This window comes from Penaeus japonicus, unplaced genomic scaffold (assembly GCF_977035675.1).
Source record: "Penaeus japonicus unplaced genomic scaffold, GWHDUDI00000001_assembly GWHDUDI00000020, whole genome shotgun sequence".
In the NCBI taxonomy this organism is placed as follows: Eukaryota; Metazoa; Arthropoda; class Malacostraca; order Decapoda; family Penaeidae; genus Penaeus; species Penaeus japonicus.
The window spans coordinates 20,850,467-20,862,966 of NW_028234422.1; the positions used below are offsets into that span (position 1 = coordinate 20,850,467).

Genomic DNA, 12,500 nt, shown 5'->3' on the forward strand with positions numbered 1-12,500 from the left:
AAACCCCCCCCACAGCGCCGGCAACAATTGGCCCATCAACAAACGCATTCAAAACACCCCCGCCTGGCCACCGTCCCCCCCCTACAAGAGTAACCCCCCAAAATAAAAAACTGCCAACCCCACGATTAAACATGAATATAAAGCCACCCATGGGGCAGCTAAGACACAAAAAGCAAAAATCTGTTATAAACGAAACCCAACACAACCTAATAAGCGTCTTTATGCTTCTGCTTGTCTGAGGATGAAGAGGACACAGGAGAGGGCAATTAGGAGAAGATTAGGAAAGATTATCTACGAACCAAACTGGTCGGGAATAAATTCAGGTGGAATTGTAACAAGCAAAACCAGGGTTTCACTCCTGATGGATAATAATGGATTCACGGCTTGCTCCAGTGACGAGAAAACAGAGCTTCGTGCACGCTTCTTCGCCAGCAAAATGAAGGTTTCAGACCTTGGTAGTCCACCAACCACATTGCCACCTGTAACCCGTTCCCAACTCGACCCAATACTAATCACAGAGCAAGAGGTGCAGAGACATCTGAAAGCACTGGACGTTACAAGGGCAGCCCAGACACACTTGTCAATCGTGCTAACCAGATGGCAGGACTATTCACTAAATTGTTTCAAACACGCTTATTGCAAAACAAATGGCCAAAAACATGGAAACCTCCTCTCTTGCTTAACCAACGTTTATGAAAGAAAGTTGATAGAATACACCACCAATTTCTTGGACATACACCATCTAATCAGTAATGGACAATTTGGCCCTTTAAAAAGTTGGTGCATTTAATAGAGTATGACACAAAGGAATGATTGCCAAGCATCACAACTTTGACATTGCAGGTGACCTGTTGATGTTGCTACAAGACTACCTGCAAGGAAGTAGTCTCTAGCTAGTTGTGAATAGCCACACATCTAGTGTTTTTCCAACCGAAGAAAGTGTTCCCTCAAGGGGGTGTTATTGGACTTCTGCCGTGGAATATTTTGTTTTAATGATACATTAAAGCTCGTTCCACTAGCCATGCCTATTCAAATGACTGCACATTGTCGTTCATCTGTGACAGCCATGATTGCTGCAACACCGCACAGAACATCAATAACATCATTGAACATATCACTGCATGAGGTAACAAATGGCAAGTCACTTTTGCACCCAAGATGATCCAGGCCATACTAATCACGCGACATCATGCATCCAACATCAAAAGCGCTACCCTCCTGATGGACGGCAAGACACTGACCTACAATGATGCCATCAACGTGCTAGGGTCTAGATCGACAGTCGCCTCACCTACAGTGACCATGTCAAGGGAATAGCCGAAAACGCTGGAAAAAAAAAAAAGGCCCTCCTCTTGGATGGCACCAGCTCCTACACACACGTACAACTCTCAGGTTCGCTCCGTGATGGAGTACTACTATCCGTTGGTATAGTCATGCTGTACCCTATCCTACTTGGGTCTGCTTGCCAGTATCCAAACTCAAGCTTAACGCACACCATCGCTTGCTTCCCTGCCACCGATGTGAGTTGAAGTGCTGTGTGTCCTGTATAAAAGTCACAAGCAATATGTTCCCCATCTCCCTTGCTATGAGTCAATCCAGGAGCTGTAGCACCGTATAAAACTCGGAGCCAAGAGCTGCAAGTTCCCTTCATAAGGACTAAACTGAATTTATGCTCCTTCCTGTCAAAATATACCTCACTATGGAACGCAATAAATGGTTTATTTTTTTCAATTATTTTTCAATGTCTCATGAACAAAGTTTTTAACGGGATAAGCCTACATAAAATAATAATAAGAAGAAAGTCTTTAACTGTAAGTTGAGAAAAAATAATTATAAAATAGAGGAGGGGGGGGCAGGAAGGGAAAGAGAGAAAAGAGAGGAAGAGACGCACAGAGCGTGAGAGAGAGAGAGAGAGAGAGAGAGAGAGAGAGAGAGAGAGAGAGAGAGAGAGAGAGAGAGAGAGAGAGAGAGAGAGAGAGAGAGAGAGAGAGAGAGAGAGAGAGAGAGGGGGGGGGAAGGATAGAAAGAGGAGGGAGAGGTAAAAGAGAAGGAAGGAGAGAGAGATGTAAAGACAGGAAGAGAGAGAGAAAGGATGGGAAAGAGAAAGTGAGAGGTTGAGGGAAAGAAAAAGAAAGGGATAGGGTGAGAGAAAACAAGAAAGTGAGAGGGATAAAGACAGAGAGAGTATATGGCGAGAGAAGAATGGGTTTCACTACTCACTCACTATTCAATAGATAAGGTCATACTAGTGGTCAAACTCTCAATCCAAGCACCACGGTGGGTAAGGACTAAGTTCAGATCGAGTCAATACTTGTTGGCACACTTTCGCGAGCCAACACTTGCTGACACAGGCGGACTCGCCACAATGCATAAGCCCGGGCGAAGTATCTCAGCAAACCTGATTTATCCTTACTCTTAATCCACCAGCTGCACCGGCTGGAGAGGATTCTCCATTCTGACCTACCGTTCGACGGCCAGGGCCAGTATTTATAAAGATTCTCGGGAAAATTTCTAATTGTGAAAAACTTCGAGATATTCGAGGTCAAAGAAAATTCTTCCTCCAAATGAAAGAGAACTGTTAAACAATAGAAGTAAAATATCCGGCAGTATCTGGCATTTTTTAATGTTTGATAGGTGCTACACGTTGCTAGATTTATAACTGGCCATGATTAATTCCTCTTATCTAATGGGTGAATAGTAAATAACTGAATAAACAAAATTACTATGAGATAGCATTTTCGCTCAACACTGTAATGACTTTATCAGATAACCACTAAAGTAACCTACATTTAGACCATACAATTTTGCAAAATCCTATAATTCTAAATAAACAAAACACACACTAGATGGGAAAGCAATACACTGGGTGATAATTTGTTAAATACATAAATGGGCTATCCGGATGCATAAAAGGATGAATAATTGCATGAATGCATTAATATGAACTTAATAACAAAAATAGTATATACTAATTATTGCTTCATTTATATTGCAAGGGTTGCAAAAATTTGGCCATACAAATCTTGCCTAAAAGAGCAAAAGCTGACCTGGCTATGAGACAAGATTGACAAAGTAAAATTAAGAGATGAGATACAAACACAATTACTCAAAAATATAGTAATAGAACAAATACAACATATGGCATCTAATAACCGTTTTACTTCGCCATCAAACTTTCAAGAGCAAGTATATCCTGGGACAGATCCATGGTTCATGCCCAATAACCATTTGGTTTCTAAACAAATATTGTCATTGCAAACAAAACTTACACGATTGCCACTTGAGACGTTTCTAAATGAAACAGTTTCTCTCAGGCATCTCCTTAAATCTATGGACACATGCTTTTCACACCTCTTCCTGAAAATTACGTTAAAAGTAAGTCAATGGGTTATCTAGGCAATCGCACCCCGACGCATCACCGCACTGGTTTAACCAGGGAGCACCGTCAGCCAATGAAATTGCAGGTCAACACCACAGGCACCGAGGCTACCATGCGGCTCGAGGTTAAAAGATGGAAGGTTACCAGAAAATGCCAGTACACTCCTGGCCTCATGCTGCTACGCCTCCACGTAGTACCGACCCACCATATCAACTAGAAAATATGTTAAGTGAATACAAATAAATCAAAAAAAGATTGTGGGGCGACAGTGGTGACCCCGAAGTGAACTCTTAAGTAAAAATAGTGATACAGAGCAAATCGATGAACATAGGGAAAATCCATATAGAAATAGTGAAACAAATACAATATAGGTATATTGGTATAAAAAATAGTGAGATATAGAACAATGACTCTCATGCCCTACCCAATGTGACCTCACCTGATTTACCTCCTTCTCCCAACCCTGCCCTCTCTCACACATGGAATATCCCGTCAGACACAGCAAGCATGCAGAAATATTCCTTTCATCCCTAATGAGCAGTACAACCAGCTCGTGCAAGTTCTACCCGCGAACCTCACAACCTCTGTGATAGACTTCGTTGAAAATCCACCGACTGTATATTCTCAACTAAAAAACGCATTCCTGGGACGTGTGACGCTGGATCCTAAAGAAACACTTACCACCTTCATGAAGGGAATAATAACTCCCTCTCTATTTCTACGCCGTTTGTGACGTCATTTTGATGATACCAACCAAGTTCTGACCGACGATTACATAAAGAGCATACTCATCACCAGCCTTCCACTAGAAATCAGACTCGCCCCTTCCCTTGCCACCATACCAAACCACTATGGCTGCATCTATTCACTACAATATGATAAGTGGTTTTCTGAACAATTACGAACATAATCACCAGCACAACAAATTCACAGACCTACAGTAACATCTCAGTGCCATACTGATATAGCCGGGACACACACTCCCCTCATCCCCTCGGCAACGCCAGCCCCCCGGCGACAACAGCATTCTTTATCCTGACATAATCACCATAGAGTCTCTCCATGCCGTCCGGACCCTAAAAGACAACGCGATAGCCCAGTGTCCTGCAACGCCTTGCAGAGCAAATGGTGCCCACCTCTGCAGATCCATGATCTCTGCTGGTATTACCATAGCTTTGGCTGCCAAGCAAGGAATTGTGCATCTCACTACCAATTGTGGCATCGTCATCCTCCTGGTCTCCACACAAGAGCTGTCTACTGTTCCTCACAGACATAGTTAAATACACACTTTCTTGTTAATACAGGCGTGGAGATCAGCCCTGCAAGCTGCAAACGGAGCTCTCACTCCCAGTTATGGTGAACATTCCCTGATGCTTAATTTCGGGATATGAACTATAATAATGCCCTTCCCTTGGGTATTCCTATCCTATCCTAGGTGCAGACTTTCTGGAACACTTTGACCTCCTGGTGGACATCAAGAGACGAAAAAAAAGCCACAGTCAGTATCATTCCAGCGGCAATCAAGCGCCTCCTAGTGACGATGTATCCCTCTAGATATCTTCTGAGGGAGTTCCCCTCTCTCACCACCCCTAGTAACAACAGGAAATAACTGGTCCATTCAATAAAGCACCATATCAGAACAAAGGATGCACCTGTCATTACCTGGCCGAGACGCCTAAAACGGGATAACTATCTACAGGTTATGGCAAAACTTGATCACAGTGAGCTGTTTGGCTATGTGCAAGAGCTAGTAGAACATGGGCATCACCCTTTCACATGGTTAAGGAGAGAAGGGTGGATGGAGACCATGTGGGGATTATAGATTCCTTTATGTGCAAACAGTGCCTGATAGATGCCCGGTTTTTCACATTCAGGACTTCTCCCAACATCTAGCTGGCTGCAACATCTACTGCAGTGACCTCATAAAAGCATACCATTAAATACCAATAGCCAAAATGGACATCACAAAGACAGCAGTGACTACACCATTTGGCCTGTATGAGTACTTGGTAATGCACTTTGACCTGTGCAATGTTGCCCAGCAGTTCCAGTTTCATGGACAAAGTAACCCAGGGCCTCAGGAACAACTTTGTTTGCATTGACGATGTCTTCGAGTACAGATGAAGATGCTCACAAGCAACACCTCAAAGACTTCTTCAGATGCTTCTCTGACTTCAGCATCTTCATTGACTCTAAAAAATGTGAAATCAGAGTAGTGTTGCTAACCTTCCTCAGTCACACCATCAGCGCCAAAGGCATCCCCCTGACATATCAAAGGATGATGTCATCGAGAAGTTCCCATGGCCAAAGCTACTCCACCTACGACAATTTCTGGGTATAATGAATTTTTATAGAAGATTCCTCCCACAGAGTGCACAACTGATGGCACTCCTCAACAATGTATTGGTGCTAACAAGAAAAGGACAGTACCAAAGGGATATCAAATGGACCGGCGCAACTCTCGCGGCATTTGAAAACTGCAAGGCTGCACTGGCTACTATCTCTTCCCTCACACATCCATGCTACAAGGTCCCCACAAGCACCATCGTCAACGCTTTTGACGCTCCTGCTCCTCGCTGCATAATTGTCAATGCTTTCGATGCTTCTGCATATCTTGCCACAAAGCATTGTCAGAGTGAGGACCATAAGCCTCTTATCTATGCATTAAGATCTAGGGCGCCAAGGCAAAACCTGAGGGAAGAGACACCTGTATTTCATCTCCCAATCCTCCTGTGACATTCACCTTATCAAGGAAGAGGAACCCAGGCGGCAGATGCACTCTCCCGGATAGTGATCGCAAACATCACACTACAGAACACTCTGATCGACTTTGCAGAGATCACACCATGGAGCCACACATAGCCTCATCACCAGCTAGGTCGTGCGGCCTGGCATCAACTCTGACGTTAAGGAATGGAGCTGCACCTGCCTGCACTCCCAGTGCTCGAAGGTAACATGCCACACCACATAACTTGGCCCAGCTTTCCCTCTTCCCAGCAAAGGCTTCCAGCCTCTGCTGGGACATCAAGGGACCACTGCTGATGGAACAGGCATTCCCTTAATCTTTACGATGATAGACTGACTCACCAGGTAGCCAAAGACAGTGCTACTGAGGAATGTAACAGACAGAAGCCCTTCTAGAAAACTGAGTTAAAGTAAATCAATGGGTTATCTAGGGTCATCTGACTGTAGCGGACAGCAATCGCATACTGACACATCTCAGCACTGGTTAATTAGGAAGCACCACCAGCCAATAAGAGCACAGGTCAACATGGCAGGCCCCGAGGCTATCACATGGCTCGAGGTTAAAAGATGGGAAGTAACCAGAAAATGTCAGTACACTCCTGGCCTCGTACTGCTGTGCTGCCACACAATACAATTGCACCCGTTATAGCAACTAGAAAATATATTAAACCACACAGGACGGGTGGTACAGCATGTGTACCGCGCATTCAAAAGCCCAGTTGCCGGGCGGCACAGTATTGTGCCAGCCATTCAATTGATTTAGGCCTAATAATTCGAACGCCCCGGCATTTGGACATTCAAGGCTAGAATTCCCCCGTCGGGGATGGGTTAAGTGAATACAAATAAATCAGAAAAAGATTGCGGCCTTTCAATTCCGAGCTGACATGACCATACTACAATCCTCCCGACTGTCAGCATACTAATTGGATGTGATGAGCCCTTTCCCTGACCTGTTTGGCTCAGCCAAAAAAATGAGGAATAATAACTAGGATGAATCACTGATGACTAGGATGACCAATCAGTAACCATTCTTCTGAATTCCTTTCAAAACACATTTGTTCCAAACCATACGATCAACCCTTGTTTGGACCAAACTGTAGAGATGCTGCCCACACCAAAAGCAGAGTATCACCCTACAGAAGTTAATAAAGACCTACAAAAAACAGCTTGTAAAAATATGAAAGCTGTGCAAAAGTTGGCTGTCCAACAGAATCAAACTTATGGCCTCTAATCTGCTCTTCACTACTAGTTTTACTTAAAAAGCACATGCAGATGACTGCACCCTGACCTTCACCTAACACCAAGAACAGTTACTATCAGAGACATCAGCAAAGTTCTGAAGACTACTGCATATGACTCGTAATCAGCAACCTATCAAATTCTCACATTCGACTTAAATGCATATCTTGACACTAAGATTCTGGGCCTGTAGACTTTATTTCGCTTGGACAATGAAGCTGCAGGTAAGTTGGCATATGTACATATTTCATAGCTTCTGGATGGAGAAGGTTATACAAATTGAAGTTAAGTTCTGTATTGGGATACTCACCTCCTGTATGGTCCTCTTGTCCCCCATCCTATATCAGCCTCCTTGACAAGATGTAGGAGAGAGCTCTCATTATAAAAAAAAAAAAAAAAAGTGCATATAGCATCTAAATAACTCTGTCACTACAGAATCGGTGTGGTATCTCTAGTTTGTGTGCCATATACAAATTCATAGACAATGTACACCTCACCTAGCACTAGCACCTATGCACATTCTACAGAAACCTCTGCCCCCTTATAGCAGAAGGGCTGCAAATGACTATCCAATTGAAGTTATTTCTTCACTTTTTTCTATCTAGATAGACTTTGGAACCAGCATTCCTTTTGCTACATCAATGCAGGAATGCAAAGTCAGCCTCGCAGATTTTTTTTTTCAATTTGCATTATTATGTATGTGCATAATTATAGATTTAAAAGTTTCTCTCATGATACAGAATCTGTAAGAAACTATTAAGCTAAGAAAAATATCTGGGTGAACCAACAGTTTTGGCTAATTACATCAATTATGTAACAGGAGATGTATACAACTTAAGTTTGTAAGACTGAATTAAATAAAAGTTCAAAAGAAATGAGACAGAAACAGTTTGTTTTAATGTTAACATTCAAATATATACACTTTCAGATATAAAAACTGAAAAGCGAATCAAATCCAAAAAAATAAGTACCTTGTAATAAAAGACCTGTTTTTTTATCACTTTATAGACCAATATATATAAAAATCGCCAAATCGCTGCATTAAGTACAAGATGACAGTGAGTTCTGGGTTTCCAAGTTTGGCTTTTTTCTTCCTTGAGGCCAACCTCAATTTGGCATTTTTTGCAATGCATGTATTAAAAAAAGAAAAGAGGAAACACACACACACACACACATATATATATATATATATATATATATACGTATATATATATATATATATATATATATATATATATATATATATATATATATATATATATATATATATACATATATATATATATATATATAGATACATATATATATACATACATATATATATATATATATGTCTCTATATCATATATATATATATATATATATATATAAATATATATATATATAATAAAAAAATTATAATTCAGACAGAGAGAAGGTGTATTAGTTATACACGCACAAGGGTCCAAGGGGTGGGGGATGGTGGTACTGGTGGACACCTGACTGTCCTGCTGATCAAGTCGCATATATGTATTCATCGCCCTCACCTTCCTCGCCATCTACTACAGAGTCACAGACATCAGTCTTAAAATTGTCCTATTTAGATAAATGTCTAGACTGTTTATGAGAGAGTCACCGACAACCCTGATTGAGTTTCAACAGAAGAGTAAGGCCAAGATGGTGACCAATCACAGCTTTGACCTCACTAGGCCATGACTCCTAAGGATTGTATTCAGGACTTAAGGATAAGCCAGATTTGTGGAGCAGATGCTACACCAGGCTTGTATGCACTGAGGCGAGCCAGCCTGTGTCAGCGTGTGCTGACTCGTGAGAGAATGTGCAAACAAGTGTTGACTCGATCTGAGCTTGGTCCTTACCCAACGCAGTGCCCAGCTACGTCAGTAACCGCTAGGTGACAGTGGAAACTCATGAGTATGGACGGGACTCAATCTGCCGACCACAGGGATGTGAAGTCGACACGCTACCAATGAGCTACCAGATGCCTATTCAGGACTTGACCATTATGGCGTGAGGAGCTGGCTGATATATATTACTCCCCCTCCAGTCAAGCGACTAAGTGAGGAAACGTGACGTTCTATGTAGTGTCGGTGGTTACCTCAATATATGCCGGCTTGATGCTGTCGATGGTGATAAGGTTGTTGCTTGTGTTCTTGCAAACAGTAATTGGCTTATCTGTATGTGTGACAACGGCATACAGGCCTTCACTGGGGAGATGAAGAAGGGGCTTCTGGATACCCATGAATATAAAGACATGGGTACAGATCCTGGAGGTCCTTAGGAATTCAGCTGGGAGCGCTTCTTGAAGGTCTGGGTGCATGGATATGTGCCATCCTCTTGCCAAGGTACTTGATGAATGTACCGGGAGAAAGAAGCTCGTGCTGATCTTGCAAACAAAATTGGCCAGGGGGGAGAGGGTTGGTGCAGTCAAGGTCCTGCTTCACCATCATGTGGATATTGAGAAGGGCAAATGGCAGGAGATCCACCCAACTGGCAGATGGCATGGCAATAGGGGTTATCTTTAACTATCAGTGAAGACGATGCCGGGTGGTATGCTGGTGTGTGGAATCTGGTAATGCCCAACAGTGCCATGAGGTTCCTCCAAAGAGTTAATTCAAACTGAGGACTGCAGTCTGGACGATCATTGAACCTAGCAACCAATCCTTCGATAAAGGATCTAGCAATCATGCCTGCAGATATGTCAATGAATAAATCTGTCAATGATGATTAGAAGGTACAAATAGTTACCATCAACTCAGAGATGTCTTACTAAGTCCAGATGTTTAGGTGGTGTCAGAAACTTAATAGGGGCAGCAATTTCTACACACCTAAGTATGAACCCCTGGTAGTTGTTGGCTGGAGTGATTCCATCTGCTGATATAGTGTGAACAAGGAGGTCAATGAAGATGCACCAACAAGGTAGTTACTTGGGTTGATGACAATGCCGTTGTTGCTGAGGTGCTGAAAGAGGGCTCAGAGGTGTTGAAGGTGTTGATCGTCGTCCAGGTTAAAGTAGCAGCCCCTAACCCACTCACGCCGGATGACGTGCTGACACGTTTCGTGGTTTTCGCTTCAGATGCCGCCGACGAGATATCTGGCTAAGGCCGGCGCTCGGGGTGAGCGAGCGGGCAGCCCAGGCTCGCGGCCCGTGCGCCCGAGAATCTCGAAGCGTTCGGATGATGTGTTCGAAAACTTCGGTATAGCGACCGTGCAAAGCCGGAATGGCCCCACCTTATATACATAGTGGTGGTGAGATCCGATGAGAGAATGAGACGGAGACCAATCAAAGTGGCCACATTCAAGACTGAACCGTCGTGGCGTAAAAGCTGGCTGATGCAACCTCTTCTGCTACTTTACCATCCCAATGCTAAGCCACCACCTTGGGAACATCCTATAATGTGATTCTGACACTGCCTGAACTGTGGATTGTACTTTGATGCTTTCCAGCTTGAGCTGTGCCTTGTTTGATTTAAATGTGGGCTACTTTAATATTTTACATTTATGTAGAGCAGCTATTTTTCATAAACATCTTGGATTGGCGTATCAATAGTCATGATTTTAAGCATGATTATAATAATAATCATAATGATCACAAAAATGATAAACATAAAGAAAATAATTGTTTCAGTCTTAGAAAATAGGCAGCAAAATAGCAATGCATTTCAGAATGCAGAGTGCCTTTCACCAGTTGAGATATATTACTGTATGAGCATAATAGAAATGACTGCTAGCGTTTGGGGAATTGCCACTCTGTATTCTGTAATCTATACCTACTTCTGTATCTTTGGCCTTGCCTCTATCATCTGAATTGTCAAATTAGCGTCATGGGATAAAATAACAAGGAATTATCAAAAAGTTAAACAACTACTGCATGTTAGTAGTTGGTGAAGTGAAGCATCGTCCAACTACCAACAAAATTAATAAATGGATTGATCACTTACTCTCCCTATCTGTTTTTTCACTGGTTCAGCTAAAACTAGCTGATAATAAATCTTATATCACAATGCAAAAAAATACTAGTAAAAAATACAAACGAAAAAAATGTAACCACAAAGAATTTTCATGATAATCTAAACTTACACAAAGAGATAAGAAGGATGCCACGGTAGGAAATGAGACCAGCAACATACTGGGCAATGCACACATCCTCATCATCACATGTAAGTCCCACACTCTCAATGACCTTTCTAGTAGTCTCTGAGCCACCGTCCATGTTTTCCCTGAAAATAGAGATTATACATATTTGCACATATTGCTTACTGTAATATACATATGACTGCAATATACTGATGTGTCACACCATTTAGGGGCTTTGCCATCCTTGTTTAACTGAACAAAGACATCTTCACACAGACACACACACACACACACACACACACACACACACACACACACACACACACACACACACACAAAAACACTCATTCACTGTCTCACACACACTAATTCTATTTCTCTCTCTCTCTCTCTTATTCTTTCCTTCTATCATTATCTCTCACTTGCTCATTCTCATACCTGAATCTGATTCTTCACAGCAACCTCCACTTACCTCTCAATGTTTGAGACATCAGTTGTCGTAATGACACCTTGTGTATCTAGCTTACCAATGGTGCCAGAGCAGAAGAGTCCTTCTTTAGAGAGAGTAAGTAAAATCTCTCGATATAAGTCTCCTAAGTACTTTCCAGCAAAGTACTTTTCAAAGCTGATGGTGAGGAGTTCAAAATAATCAACATCTTAACACTTATAAAACAATATCAGTTATAATTTTAATCCCACATCACATGTTCCCATGAAGTCCTCTATATACTTCTGGAGTTTACTACTGAATTTACTTTGAATTCTATATTCTAAGGCTCATGTCCTATAAGACAGAAATGTAATAAATGGGACTACCAGTTTTAAGGATACTCATTTCATTTTCATCATAATCCTTTTAAAATGATAATTGTGTAGCAATATCAAATACTTCTTAAAGATTTATTCATTAATTTTCTCAATCTCTCCATATTTGGTTGTGGTTATTGTTTATTAAACCCTTAGACTATAATACACAGCAATGACAATAAATAAAACAAAAATAAATATCAGTGTTACTCACGTGAAAGAGTTAACGAGTAGTGATTTGCTGTCTACATCTCTG

At 41.9% G+C, this 12,500-nt stretch overlaps 1 protein-coding gene across 1 annotated transcript in view; it reads right to left on the bottom strand.

The window, feature by feature from the left end:
• The window catches only part of LOC122265466 (hexokinase-1), an 83,407-nt gene that overhangs the window by 17,709 nt on the left and 53,198 nt on the right, over positions 1–12,500 (bottom strand). The window contains exons 9-11 of the mRNA XM_086548081.1: positions 12,459–12,500; positions 11,910–12,062; positions 11,441–11,580 (exon numbers count right to left, since the gene is read on the bottom strand). The exon at positions 12,459–12,500 is cut by the window's right edge and continues 71 nt beyond it. Of these exons, the coding sequence (XP_086404207.1) occupies positions 11,441–11,580; positions 11,910–12,062; positions 12,459–12,500 (335 nt within the window). The remainder of the gene's footprint in view (positions 1–11,440; positions 11,581–11,909; positions 12,063–12,458) is intronic.